Source organism: Corticium candelabrum, chromosome 14, assembly GCF_963422355.1.
Source record: "Corticium candelabrum chromosome 14, ooCorCand1.1, whole genome shotgun sequence".
Classification (NCBI taxonomy): domain Eukaryota; kingdom Metazoa; phylum Porifera; class Homoscleromorpha; order Homosclerophorida; family Plakinidae; genus Corticium; species Corticium candelabrum.
The window spans coordinates 4,344,316-4,359,315 of record NC_085098.1 but is presented as its reverse complement, the minus strand read 5'-3'; the positions used below and the strand labels follow the sequence as shown (position 1 = coordinate 4,359,315).

Genomic DNA, 15,000 nt, shown 5'->3' with positions numbered 1-15,000 from the left:
TTTGCGGAAGACAATGCGCAGCTGCTTTGTTGGCTTGGGTGTCGCGCATGTGTCGGAGTGTCACAACACAAGGTGTAGCATTCCAGTTTGGCGGGACGTCGAGGTGACTGAGTCGGTCAGCTGATCATCGGTAATCGGAAACCCACACCGTTTCAACGACGTGTTGCCACACTGTTCTGCAAAACTCGGAACGCTGACTGAAAAATAGTACGACACTGTGTGTCTTCGCGTCGCTACCATGTCACTTTCTCTGCTTCTGATTGGCGGCGGCTCGTTCGACTGTTGCTGCAACAGCTGATTGGTTCACGCCCCGGCCACGCATTCCGGAGATAGTTGCGTCGCCACCGCAATCTGGGTGTCAGCCAAGCTCGAGTGGCACACGTTTTCGGCGCGTTTCTCGTCCGCTCGCACGCTCGCATGCTCGGAACCCCCGCCATTCGAGCCGAGCAGGAAAGAACAGATACCGGTGAGTGTCGCATTTCGTGACCGAGTGAGGCAATCGGTGAGGTGTGTGTGCGGGAACCGACTCAGCTGTTTTGACCACGCCCCTTGAGGACATTTATAACATAGTTGAGAGATCGTTAGATCAGATCAGCAACAGCTGACAAGCAGACCACAGGGCAGCGGCGGCCCGGCCAGTTGGTTCTCAGAACTTCGTCTTGTCCGTGCGATGGCCTTCTATTCGCCGCATCTCGTTCGATCGCCGTTGTCGGCGCACAGTGATTCACCTCAGAGTCAGACCGAGTCCACGTGCGGGTGAGACACCTGGGAGTCTTGTGTGTGTGTGTGTGTGCGTGCGATCGTGTTCCTCTCCGACGGTCGAGGTGTATAGAATCTGTGATGATGTAGCAACTTGCCAGAGGTGCGAAGTCGCGACTTGGAGCGTCGCATACGGCGCGAAATCGCCAATTCCAACGAGCGTCGACGCATGCAGAGTATCAATTCTGGCTTCCGTGCACTCAAGATGCTCCTGCCGCAAGCTGACGGCGAGAAGATGAGCAAGGTGAGCGAGCACACACGGGGAGGTCAAAAGGCGCGTGAACATCCAGTGTCGCTTCCTCGCGCCTCTCTCTCTTTCTCTCTCTCTCGCAGTCACCTCGGTCAAACGACGCATTCGTACATTCGCGCATACCTCCCTGTCTCGCGTGTTTTGGCTGCGATTAGCTAAACGAACGACTTCCCTCTTTTCAGGCTGCCATACTGCAGCACGCTGCTGAACACATCTACGCCCTACAACAGGAAAAGGCACGGACGGCGCACCAAACGGCGCATCTCACGTGGCTACTGGCGTCGATGCAAGAGAGCACGGCCGCTCTACAGCAGCAGCAACAACAACGCCAGCTGTCGGACCAGCGCGTCAGCCCGCCGACCGACCATCCGACCGCATCGCTCGCTGTCTCGCTCGCCGAGACGCATCAGGAGCTGGCGCACTTACGCATCGAACTCGAGCGAGAGAGACGAGTGCGTGCGAACGTCGAAAAACGCCTCTCGAGCCTCACTTCCTCGTTTCAGTCGGCGCCGCCTGACTCGAACAGCTCACCAGCTGAGAAGGACACGCCTATGGGCGACGACTCGGACACCCCACGTGGTACGCTGGACACGATAGTTCGCGCCATACGTCACCTGGAGGGCGACCGGGTGTTCACGCCTGTTCCCGACGAGGAGTCGAGTTGATCGGAGGCGCGTTGTAGTTAGTGTGTGTGTATATAGAGGTGCGACGTAGTCGCACGCGTGCGGAGATAGAGTACTGAATGGCGCGCGTATATTCATCAAAACCGGGAATATGCTAATTGAATTGTTGTAATACAAACGTGCCGCTGTAATTTTATTATCGAGAGTGACGGCATATAACGCACGTAGCGTGACGTGATTTGGTCGGAAAAATATTTTTTCTGAAGTAATATCGTGTGTACTGTTGACGCGCACTTTGTAGGAGTATAGTATACGGGTATTTTTACGGTGGGGTTGTACGTGTTGGCACCCAGAGGTGTCAGTGCTTTTATCCAAAAATACCGCTTTTCCTGGAATGAGGCGATAGGTCTTCTCTGTGCGTTGTTTGCGTGCATGTTGCAATTAGGGCGGAAACCGCAAGTGTACCCAATCGGTAGGAATTGCTCGAGTGAATGTCTATTGAGAGCAGACGCGCAAGTTTGGTTGTTCATGACGTCGGTAGTCGGTAGACGCGAGAGACGAGTGGGCGGTCGGTTCAGAGAAGGTCCAGATCGATGAGGCAGACCACAAACACGTATGTAAGCGGTGCAATTGTATGACAATCAGGTGGAATCTCACTCTACAAGCTTGGAGCAATCACCTCGCGCGCACAGAAGGCTCAAACGCGAGGCCAGAACACAACAGGGATGCAACCTGTTTTTCCAATGGTGCCCAAGCTGTGGCACTAACTTATGATGCCACTCATTAATAATATTAATACTAATATTATACCAATAAATTACTATATATGACGTCATAAACACGGAACTTAATTAAGCCAACATAAAGCAAATTTTTTCATATACTTCTAGACTTCCTTGTACTGCCATTAGGAATTCAAGACTAGCGACTTTCAAGGAACCTGTGATCACAATTCGATCACCTGTGATGTCCACACCTTATCAGTGGGTTGATGTCACACTTTGGAAGGTCGGGTGCCACTTTTTGTGCACTGTTGCCATTGGAAATGATAACCCTGCACAGAACTGTTTAGAGCTTTAGGTATGGTTTTGTACTAGAGGATGTCATCCTTCTCTAGTGCTATCATGACTCATATGCATGAATCAGAATCATTTACATGGAGAAAGTCTACCCTTGACTAAATAGCGAATGTGGCTTACAGCTGCAGATGCATCCACACGTGCCACACTTGATGATGGCTCATGATTTTGCTGCTTCTTGGGTGTACAACATATGATTTTGCTGTGTTAAGTGTCTGGACAATGATTGTCTGGATATTTGCAACTGACCGCAGTACGTGGCACTTTTATCCCAACGCTTAGGTAGATTACTGTATACTATAGTGTGTTCTATGTTTCAAGTTATCAGTTTGCATACATACATACATATTACACTCTATGTTTACATACATACATACATACATACATTTTTTGTTTTGTTTACAAGAGCCCCTAAGGCCTAGGTTAGATACTGCTAAGTACTTGCTATGATATGTTATAATCTAACACTATTAGAAGTTACTGTATGTCACTATGTACTTCATACTTGCTGTATAGTTGCTGCACTGTACTGACAGAACTGACACTCCGGAGAGAGAGGCAATTGTATTTTGGTTCCTTGCCCAAGGGAACTTATGTATGTGGCCCTCCCACACTTGAACTCTGACCCAAAGGTCCCGGATGTTGCCAATCTCCAACTGCACACTCTAATCAATTAAGCCACATACATACATGCTTACATACATACATACATACATACATACATACATACATACATACATACATACATCTAGGGCGTCACATGGGTCTCTAAAGTGAGGGGCTTGTCAATGAATTTGAACAGGTGACGTCACAGAGAACGCGTAACAGTGAAAACTAAGATGTTTTAGGACTGGTTGATTCTCAAACAATCCAAGATTAAATAAAATAATAAGTTTAATGAAATAAGCCCTCAGAAAGTGGGGGCTAGCACTTACTCTAGCCCACAGTACGTGACGCCCTTGCATACATACTCATGTATGTATGTATGTATCATCATAGTAAATTCAATCGTGATGTTTACTGGTCAGTGACAGTCGTGACGTCACCATCCTGTTTGAGTGGCTTCAAGCCTTGGTGCCAAACCTTTGCTTGCTTGGTGCCCAATACCAGCCTCTGGTGCTACCTGTGTCACCATAGCACCAGTTGGCCACCCCCGTGTGAGGGTCTCTAGCTCTTGTGCCCATTCTTAATTAGAGGAATCAAAGTTTACATTCTTGGTTTGCATTTGTTGATTCGTCGTAAATCTTTTAAAGTTTGTAATTTTTTTATATCGGGTTTTTTAAAACTAAAGCACCCGGACCATTTGGCTATGAAAAGTTCAGAGTTGAATGTGCACTATCGCAATCCACCATTACTGAGATGATAATACAATAATCATATAATGCATTAACAAATATTAAGGCATTAGAGAAATTCTAAAGTAGAAACTAACTAAATCCAGACTCCTGGAATAACAAACACGTATTAATTAAATGTGAAGCAAAGAGATATCATTGTTTTGATTAAGGGCTATTGCACGTGCAATTTGATGTTTTGATCAGTTGACGCTTACAGTTCATCTTTCCCGTTGCCATTTTCAGACGGCTTTACTACATCACGCTTCCGTCGTTTTAGATTGTTTTCAAGAGAAGCGAAATTTAATGAGCTCTAGGAAATAACAAGACACTGCAGCTCCGTTAACAGCAAATTTGCAAACTTGAACTCACCGCAACCCACTTTGGATCACCATAGATAAAACCATGAAGATTATTTTGAGTTTGGTCATACAGTGTGCGTCCCGATCCTGTGTTGATATCAAAATGTGCCTGAAGTTGTGCTTGTGTTTGTGCTCCACTCAGTGAGCTAGACACGTAGTATCTGGCAATAGAACTATCTGGTAGGGCCAGAGACCAAAACCGAAGCTACAAGAAAAGTGAAATTTCACTCAGAAAAGCAGTCATTGTCATGCAGCTTTACCTCCTCTATATATCCGTGAAAGAACTGGAGCTTATGATTTCGAGCTAAGTAAATTCGTTCGGTACCCTAGATGTAATCAACACCGATGTGTTATTACTGCATTGTAACTGATAACAACAATAAGATGAGATACTAGATTATGAGCACAGAGCATGTCTGTTTATTAGTAAACACTGGTTGCTACCCAGTGTGCACTAAAAATGCTTCACATTACCATATTTACAGTAATATAAACTGGCATAGGATATGAAACCGAAGCTTTACTCATACACTTCAAACATAAACAGCAGCATCTGTCATTGGGTTACATTCGTGTGGTGTAATGTGCAATGGAGTAACTGATCCTGCCAAAATGACCTCATACACACAGATATGATATATACATGTGTATAGGTTATTGTACGATTAGCATGCTATATGGCTTTACAAGCCAAGAGGCGGGGTTATCAGCCGAGGCAAAGCTAAGGGCTATAACCCTACTCCAAGTGCTGGTAAAAGCCATCTAGCATGCTGATATGATAAGTAATTTATAGTATAATACCATGGTCACATGATCTGTATATGATAAATGAGAGTGTGACATTAACGAGTAACTTACTGCACACTTGCCTTGCAATACATCATATGTGCCATCTAAATATGCGCTCATGACTGGTCCACAAGTCACGTGACAATGATATACATAGTTAATATTATTAATTTTAGTATATGACTGATGGTATAGCATCTATTCACAAACTGAATAAAGTAAGCTTTGACTCCCTCCAAACATTAAATTCTCAAATATGTTTTCCTGCTTTGCTTCAGATACATGAATACAGACGTATACATTATATATTAGTCCATTGTTTCAGTCAAAAGGTAACAGTAAGGCTAGTCTCGCATAGCCAGACCCTTCCCGCCTACATCCCACTGGCGGATGTAGGTGGGAAGGGTCTGGCTACGTGAGACTACAATAAGGCCACACTGAAAAATTGTGGGTTGGGGTAACCCACCCACACGTGTTTGGAGGTCCGTCTGGTTTTTTGTGCATGCACTTGTCTGGTAGCATGGCATCTTTTATTGCCCTCTGCATTTCTGTGAGTGAGAGAACATGCGTTTATGAATGATGAGAAGGTTAGGGTTAGCAAGCAAGCATATGGTGGCATGTGATGCTACTGTGTGTCCAGTGACATGGCTGTAGCGGTGTAGCCTAACGTTAAAAGTGGGCGGTACGTAATACATTAAAATGGACCAATGATGACAAACTGGTCACGTGATTTTTAAATTTTTTAATGTATTTGTGTAGTTTTCGGAAAGTATAGATCAGTAACTTTGATAGAGTCAGAAGCAAAAGCTAAACTTTATAGTGCAAGAGATCAGTTCTAGCTCTAGCTAGTCTGCAAGAACGAATTTGACGATGAGCAAAGCAGTCCACTACTTAATTTGTGTAGATCCACTTCTGCATCACAGTATATGTGAAGGAGTCCAAGATGGAACAAGCGACTTTGGATCGAAAGCAGACCTGCACACCTAAGCGGGCGGTTCATCCGAAATCCTCCAGCCTACAAGCTTAAGTGATGCCTCATAGCCCCAGGAGTTTCTGCAAGAGTTTCACACTCACTGTCTTGCCATTATGTGAAAATTACCGATTGACGAAGGCTGTAATCACAAGAATGCCTAAGGCAGGAAGTAAGAGAAAGAAGGTGGAAAAGTGACACTAAGCATAATGCTGGGGCCATATTTCAAACCTTCTTGCCTAGGTGGTTTGTGTTCCCGTGGCGGCAGTTTCAAGTCTGTGTTGAATTGACATAAAGCTGTTGCTGTAGTAGCATTAGTTTGCAGCATGTGCTATGAATGGATGTCCATGCGTAAGTGCACAAAAAAAAACTAATAAATCTCCACCCATCCACCCACCCGTCTTTCTTTCTAAAATATTACCCCAACCCGACAATTTTTCGGTGTGGCCTAACCAGTCATTAGTAGTCATCGTAATTGTCCACATGCTAAGATCACATTGTGCCTATTCATGTCAAACAAATTCCAACGTTATAGACATCTTTCTACACCTGCAGTGACGAGGTATTAACAGTAGATGAAATGTTTATGCATTTTACTTGATATGTCTGCACGTTGTATGCTGTGTCGACGACGGTGCCGTTTAATATTAGAGACAACTCTGCAGCTGCAGCAAACATAGTCGTGAAAGAAGCAGTTGTACACACACACACACACACACACACACACACACACACACACACACACACACACACACACACACACACACACACACACACACAAACACACACACACACACACGTACTTATTGCTTCAAATCGTAATCCGACGTGATTCCATTCTCCGCCCACTACACGGTCTGAACTGTGGACGTATTTGTTGCTCAACACACCGTGAAGAAAACTGAAATAGCAATGCAATTATGTGTAGTAAACACGATCGAGGCTAGAGTCTGTTTTATATTCTTACTTGTTCTCGATATACAAACAGAGTGCACCCTCACGAGTACAAACGACAGGTCGAATGCTGTCACAACAGTCCTTCGGCACTCGAATCCATGCATCAACCGTAAAGCTACGATAACAGACCAATCAGTCTAAGTCACAAGGTAGTTGCTCTTGCCAGTCTGCCTATTGTGTGTGTCTGTCTCTTCTCTATTTATTCACAACTGGCTGTAATGTAGGAACCAGTCATTACATCAAAAATCTGCCTCTTTACCTGCTGTCTAGACTAAGGCTGGAAGCTTCAGGAAGATCTACGCTGTCGTCAATCCCATCGAATTCCAGAGCGTGATTGATTCTAATCAACAAGGAATACAGTGACATACATATATGGTATATGTCTTATACATGTATATGTGTATATAATTGAGTCAAGCTACCTACTCGTGGAACAATGACCAAGGAGACTAGAGAAGTTGTCCCTAAGATTTGAGAAGTGTCACTCACAATAGGTGGTACAAGGGAGCGATAAAAAGTTGAGTGATTGAGCAGTGTGCAAGTGTGGTATTAAACTATTAAACTAACGTCTTCTGGTGCACATGAAAGTGGTTGTTAGTTTGCGATTAATTGATGTAAATCCTTTACCATGATTGCAATCTCGTTAATTAAGGCTATAAGAAGAGACTATTGTTATGATACTGTAGATAAAAGAGGATATTGAGCTATCTGGGTTCATGTCTTGGTCAAGTAATTTTCATGTACCATGAAACCTGTCCGTGTGAACACCTGACAAATGGGGGCACCTAAAATGTGGATAGTTGGTGGGACGGTCCCTTGAAAACTTAATACCTTTTCATGCATTTGAAGCCTGGAAAAACTGGGCACCTGTACATTATGAGTAGTAGACACAATTCAATGACCTAACCGTATATTTATGTCTTGGCCTTTAAACGCGGACACCGAGAGACATGCACTCAGGCAGTCTTCTGGAAACATGTGATTGTCATGCAACACACACACACACACACATACACACACACACACACACACACACACACACACACACACACACACTGCACGCACGTGCACACACACACACACACACACACACACACACACACACACACACACACACATGCAGGCTTTTGTCAAATTGCATGGTGCTGAAGAAAAGAAACAAGTTGCTATGCCTCTTAAAGGAAAAATTGATGTAATTAAAGCCTTTGAGTCGGGTTATCATCACCGAGACTTGGCTAAGGATTTTGGCATTGGAAAAACCCAAGTTGGCATCATTTTGATCTGCTTTAGTAATACATACAAGTGTATTAGGATTGTCATTACATTGCACAGAAGTACATGGTGTACATGGATCGGTCTACATGTACAAGTGCCAGTCTGACAATTAGAACCATCTGAGAATTAGGGGCAGTTGAGGACAGTCCCTTGGGTGTCGTCATTCACACACTCTATTGTACGACCTACTTTGTTTCTAATTAATCAGATGGTACTTGAGCCAAATCTTCCCAGAATTTTAAAATTTTCGTATTTGAGGCCCAGCTAACTCAACTTGGAACACATTGATTAATACAGGTGCCCAATACAGAGAAATGTTGATATGTAACTAACCTTTCAGCACAAGTATACTTCAAGTTTGACCAAATGACATCTTGTTGTGAGAAGCTGAAAACGCCGATCCGTCCACCGGCGAACATAGAGTCAAACAACTGCCCCGTGTCTACAACTGTCCCATTCTCGTCTTCTATGACAACACGAATGAGTCCGACAGAAGGACGATGAGAGACAAAAAACTTGTAAGCAGTTCGATGCTGCCATGACACGCCGCTAGTAAACAAGACTTCAGTCTGCATAAACCAACGAACGACAGTGACACTACATCATCAACTAACAGTTCAATAGAATTACCCGAAAGTTGTTATAATACCAATTTAGCGAAGATGTTGATTCCCAAATGGCATTTCTCAGGCACTGCTCACTTGATGGTGAACCGTAAACTTTCTACAACAGTTAACTAATATATTAATGTATATTAATTATATGTGTTATGTGCAAAGTGTGGATATGGACAAGCCATGGATGTCTAGTTTTTCCGGGTAATTTGAGGGTCAGTGTCAGGGTTAGAGTTTACGGTCAGGGTTAGGAATGCATGGTTTGTATTGGCGATCTAAGGTTTGTAAAGGCCATCTATGGATTGTGTTGGGTGATCCATCCAAATCTGCACTTAGCGCACAACAGATACATTGTCTGAGTCTGATTTGCACCTTTAGTGAAAACCCTCTTGCTGTTGTTCGCCAGCAGCTGTACTGAAAGTACTCCTCTTGTTTGTTTTTCCATGTCACAATGTAAAAGTGTGCAAAGTTCTGGTATCCAAACACGACGCCAATTAAATCGGTATCGAAGTCTGTGTCAACAAAGATTGTGCCGCTGAAGTCGACAGCTTGAAACCCTGATCTACCTGTTACACACAAAATGCCAATAGCTAATTAATATCAATTATACCATCTTACTCAATAGAAACGCCGGTGACGTCGACTTCTTTTGTGTGATTTCAGCTCCCTTGATATCACACAACAACAACAGTCATTTGTGGAAAGAGTAACGATACGATACAGTCATTTGTGTCATAAAATGAGAGTTACCAGTTTTACAATTATTTGTATCCTTGTAATTCATTGACAAGCTGCAGTTCAACTTGTATGTATGTATGTAAACAATTAGCACGTGCTACTCACTTGATTGGCCATACACCTACGTCTTCTAACGTATTTTGCTGTGAACTGGAAATGCACGAAGTCTGTCACGTGAGCTGACATGCTACTAAGCATATTACTCATTCAAATATCATCTGGTGAAACAAAGGCCTAGTTGCTTTGCTCCGCTTGTACTGTACACTAAACGTTTTGTTTGTATGCCCATTACCTCATTTATACATCGTCTTCTAATGGGGTAAGTGAAGTGGTGTAGTGGTGCTGAACTCTAGTGAACTGGTAAGTGTACAAAGAATAGAGCAAATAACTAACTACACTATCTGTTATTGGTAATCGAATTTTGAGTTTCCTAATTTGTTGGAAAATCCAGATGTGCAGTTCGAGTATTCCTAGTGTCAGACAAATGTATGTTCACTAAAATCTGACCTCGTCGGTTATTATCCATTCTGCAAATGTTTGGGGAGTGACATCGATTGACGTGTTGAAATGCAATGAGAAATTGGTGCGAAATATTAAAGGATTGATAGGGCAGTTGTCATCTGTGTCAACGACGCCGTCGCCATCAAAGTCATTCTGACAAGAATCTCCCCTGCCGTCACCTGAAGCATTGGAACATTAGTGGCAAACGAATGCACAGACAGGCAGACAGACAGACAGACATACGGACAGACAGACAGACAGACAGACGAACAAACAGATTGACATGAAAATACACTACCATTGCCAGACAGACAGACAGACAGACAGACAGACAAACAGATGGCTGGATGGACGGACGGACTGACTGACAGACAGACTGACAAAGACAGACAAAAACGTATAACAGAAAACAATGTACCATCTGTATCATCCTGGTTAGCATTAGCAACAACAGGGCAATTGTCCAATACATCATCTATCCCATCATTATCTCTATCTGAGTCACACACATCACCTATTGAATACAAGATGCAATAAATTAAAAAGTTTATGAGATGATGACACACTATCTACATTAGCTCTCTTGAATTAATCATTTCAATCATACAAAAGTTTGATGCAAGATATCAGTTGCATTAATTTAACAAAATTTTCTATGCAAATTATGCAGTAATCAAAGTCTAATAATGTAGCATACCCAGAATCACCATGATAATTAAATTAATTTAATGCACCAATTGATAAAGTACATGCCAATAAACACATACACAACAACAACAACAACAACAACAACAACCACACTAGTAAATAATATTGATTACCTGTGCCATCACCATCCACATCCAGCTGATCACTATTGGGATCAGACATGCAGTTGTCAATACTGTCCTGAACACCATCCTGATCACTAAAGTAGAATTCAGAAAGCAACAACTATGACAATCTGATGTCATTTATTACCTGTCTGATGACCTATCACATACATCACCAACAAAGTCTCGATCATAATCTCCTTGCTAAAATATAAAACACCCTTATATAAATAGCAGTCATTTCATAATGATAACGATAAATACATTAGAGCTGGATGTTGTTGGACAATTGTCACACACGTCGCCAAAGCCATCTTGATCAGTATCAGTTTGATTTGAGTTGTAGACAAAGATGCAGTTGTCGATGTCATCATCAACACCTGTACAAAACAACTACTGTTACTACTGTAACTACTGCACATAACTTCTAATTTACTTAGTAGGATTATCTACTAAAACTTGTTACTGTGTTCTTCAGAGTCAAAAATTAATGATATAGAAACAGGCTGGTGCACAACCTGGCATTTGTTGCCTGTTGCTGTTCATGGCGTACTGTACCCCAAAAACCAGTAGGTTCGATTTGTCAGTTTTCCCACCCACTTGCCAGCCTGTCTGTCTGTCTGCCTGTCTGTCTGTCTGTCTGTCTGTCTGTCTGTCTGTCAAAGACATTCAGCATTATGTTCATTAATGTAGAAATTATAGAACTGTTGCCGTCTTGTGACTAGATCATGTAAGTGTTTATCAAAGAATAAAATAATCTGTTAGTCTGTCTGTCTGTCTATATAAACCTCTGTGGGTGAGAGGGAAAAGAAAGAAGGGTGACGGGTTCTCCTTGCCAAGTATGCCTGGATTAAACCTCAACTAATACGCAATTTATGAAGAAATTCTGCCATTTGACAAAAGCAGACATTCATATCACTCATTTTTGGAGATCGTGAAGTCGCTCAGTTTTGCCATAATCCTCCACCCCTAAAAACTGCATACTGGACACAACACAACAGAGACAAAGACATTCCAATTAATGCATGGTATAGGGAAACAATATTTGACAAAGGCATCTCGATCATGAGGAACTATCTTTCTGAGAATAATTAGCTGAGGGAAGGCTGAGGATAATTATCAAAGAGAAAGCCACTCATAATCGAGGTCCAATAAAACATAGATATCAACTGCCTACCATGCATTAACTCAGCTTTCTTTTGAGCTGAAGGCGTTTATCTGTGATTTTATTGGTGAAGTGTTGTCAGGTGGTAGGTCTATCCTGCCTTGGGTGTGTTTCGGATATGTCGCCTGGTTTGAAGATGACTGTCTTGTGGCTGCCATGTGACTTCGTGTTTTTCATGTGGCCATTATGTGACTTTCATGTGGCAGAAGATCATCACAACCCAACCATGTCCTATACTAACCACCAATATACAAATAATCTGAGGGGCTGCTATGCAAAGGGTCAATATCAACAAACATCCTAGGAACGGGTGAACAGAGATACAAACACGCAACAAAGTCAGCTTAATGTTTCTGTCTGTAATTTACACTAAATAAATCCGTTTTCTGTTGGAGGTATCCTATAGGTAATTAGCCAATACTAAGACATACCATCTCCATCTCTGTCGTGTTCGCACATATCACCCAGACCATCTCTGTCAGAGTCTAGTTGCATTGGATTTCTTGTATCACTACCATTGTCTGCTCTTAGCAAATTCGTGTAATTCCAACAGTTGTCACAAACATCACCAACACCATCTCCATCAAAATCAGCTTGATCAGTGTTATACACATAGCGACAGTTATCCTACAGTTCATGAGCATCAATATATACACAACACTGACAAAATATTTAATTGTCCCTCCTTAGATTAGTTGACCGTTAACGAGATGCCAATTTTGTGACATCGCAATGTAACACCCTAATAGACTATCATACTATATGGTAAACAAAAATTCTGTTTCGGTAGCGATCTACTTTGGTAAAACTCCTAGGAAGCTCAAGACTTCTAGCAAGATGCACAGTACACTAGAACTACATTTAAGCAGTTGTGCTACACAATAGAAGGTGTGCACTACGTAGTTAGAAAATAATTACAGTAATTTACCATGTTCCTTACATTGCTGTTGGTTCCTAGGGGTTTGACAAATTTAGGTAGCAATTTAATTTAGGTACTTCACAGACCATACGGAAATCACAGAAAATAAATGTCGCCAAAAATTTCTTGGTTTATGGTAATCAAAAAGAATTTACTTTATAGTTGACCCAGCCATCGTTGTCAATATCATCATCACAGGCATCTCCAAACCCATCATTATCAGCATTCTCTTGACCGCTATTTGGCTTGTCAGGACAGTTATCCTATTCGATATATCACAACCAACACTTACACATTAACTGACATCTCTATTGTCACGAGATGTAGCAACATACCGTGTAGCACAACCTGTCTATACAAAACAATCTTTCATCTGGAAATCCATCAAGATCGGTGTCTTTACCGCAGTAGTAACCATTGCCAGTAAAACCGTGCATACACTGTACACACAAGGAACATAAACACATATTTATCATGTCTACAAATAAACGAACTTCACAAAAATATTTTCCGAGAGCAGTTGTTACACATAAAGCATTTGGGTCACAACTATGCTTGCCCAGTTCACAGAAGTCTCCCAGAAGGCAACCTGTGTATCCGTTTCCAATGTAACCTGGCTCACAGGCACTACAGCTGAAAGTACCCTAATGTTACAATAACAAACAAAACACATTTTACATCAGGCATGTACACGTAATTATATTGCATTGACAGCAAGTACACTAAAGTGTACATACATGCATATGTATACACACACACACACACACACACACACACACACACACACACACACACACACACACACACACACACACACACACACACACACACACACACACACACACACACACACACACTAGTGGCAATTTGTCTACTGCATTGTGGTTTACCGGTTCATTGATGCAGACAGAGCGTGCTGCACAACCTCCATCGTTGACCTCGCACTCATCAATATCATCACACACCTGCACACGACTTCTAGACAACTGCATTTGAAATTGACCATTTAAGCTAGAGCACACCTGCTTAATATGCATTGCATGTTCTACTCCAACACCATGTGGCACATGACCAGTATACCCCGGTGGGCAAGCACTACACATGTAGCCAGGATATGTGTTAATGCATTGTGTCATCACCGAACAAGGAGTTGACTCGGCACACTGCAAGTCCACAACCAAGCAATTTTGCATGTTAATTAAACACACTGTTATTTCCCATTGACAGCAAATTTGATCACCTCATCAACATCAGTGCAATCGATGCCATTTCCTTGATATCCTGTAATATCACACATGTGCATACGACATCAATGTAAATGAATATTCTATACTGTATTTCTTTCATTAGACACTGCCATTAAAATAAGGAATATAAACATGTCCACACAATCTTGGTTGCATGGCTTTGACGAAAGCACACACACACACACACACACACACACACACACACACACACACACACACACACACACACACACACACACACACACACACACACACACACACACACACACACACACACACACACACACACACACACACACACACACACACACACACACACACACACACACACACACACACACACACACACACACACACACACACACACACACACACACACACACACACACACACACACACACACACACACACACACACACACACACACACACACACACACACACACACACACACACACACACACACACACACACACACACACACACACACACACACACACACACACACACACACACACACACACACACACACACACACACACACACACACACACACACACACACACACACACACACACACACACACACACACACACACACACACACA

At 42.6% G+C, this 15,000-nt stretch overlaps 3 protein-coding genes across 3 annotated transcripts in view; 2 read left to right on the top strand and 1 right to left on the bottom strand.

Moving 5' to 3' along the window:
* The window catches only part of LOC134190264 (mitochondrial import inner membrane translocase subunit TIM16-like), a 7,945-nt gene extending 7,106 nt beyond the window's left edge, over positions 1-839 (top strand). The window contains exon 6 of the mRNA XM_062658709.1: positions 1-839. This exon is cut by the window's left edge and continues 591 nt beyond it. The gene's annotated coding sequence lies outside the window, so the exon portion shown is untranslated.
* LOC134190263 (transcription factor AP-4-like) lies at positions 679-1,901 on the top strand. Its single transcript, XM_062658708.1, has 3 exons — positions 679-756; positions 833-1,003; positions 1,192-1,901. Exons 2-3 carry the CDS (start codon positions 929-931, stop codon positions 1,672-1,674), a joined length of 558 nt encoding a protein of 185 aa, XP_062514692.1. The 5' UTR covers positions 679-756; positions 833-928; the 3' UTR covers positions 1,675-1,901.
* A 2,189-nt stretch (positions 1,902-4,090) lies between these two features.
* The window catches only part of LOC134190262 (uncharacterized), a 20,360-nt gene continuing 9,450 nt past the window's right edge, over positions 4,091-15,000 (bottom strand). The window contains exons 23-45 of the mRNA XM_062658707.1: positions 14,388-14,428; positions 14,170-14,310; positions 14,038-14,112; positions 13,642-13,791; positions 13,483-13,587; positions 13,303-13,410; positions 12,660-12,855; positions 11,328-11,443; positions 11,212-11,267; positions 11,073-11,158; positions 10,670-10,765; positions 10,258-10,430; positions 9,631-9,679; positions 9,385-9,578; positions 9,029-9,121; positions 8,732-8,967; positions 7,383-7,463; positions 7,134-7,238; positions 6,970-7,067; positions 6,764-6,831; positions 4,668-4,733; positions 4,418-4,612; positions 4,091-4,358 (exon numbers count right to left, since the gene is read on the bottom strand). Of these exons, the coding sequence (XP_062514691.1) occupies positions 4,260-4,358; positions 4,418-4,612; positions 4,668-4,733; positions 6,764-6,831; positions 6,970-7,067; positions 7,134-7,238; positions 7,383-7,463; positions 8,732-8,967; positions 9,029-9,121; positions 9,385-9,578; positions 9,631-9,679; positions 10,258-10,430; positions 10,670-10,765; positions 11,073-11,158; positions 11,212-11,267; positions 11,328-11,443; positions 12,660-12,855; positions 13,303-13,410; positions 13,483-13,587; positions 13,642-13,791; positions 14,038-14,112; positions 14,170-14,310; positions 14,388-14,428 (2,627 nt within the window). The 3' untranslated portion in view covers positions 4,091-4,259. The remainder of the gene's footprint in view (positions 4,359-4,417; positions 4,613-4,667; positions 4,734-6,763; positions 6,832-6,969; positions 7,068-7,133; positions 7,239-7,382; positions 7,464-8,731; positions 8,968-9,028; positions 9,122-9,384; positions 9,579-9,630; positions 9,680-10,257; positions 10,431-10,669; positions 10,766-11,072; positions 11,159-11,211; positions 11,268-11,327; positions 11,444-12,659; positions 12,856-13,302; positions 13,411-13,482; positions 13,588-13,641; positions 13,792-14,037; positions 14,113-14,169; positions 14,311-14,387; positions 14,429-15,000) is intronic.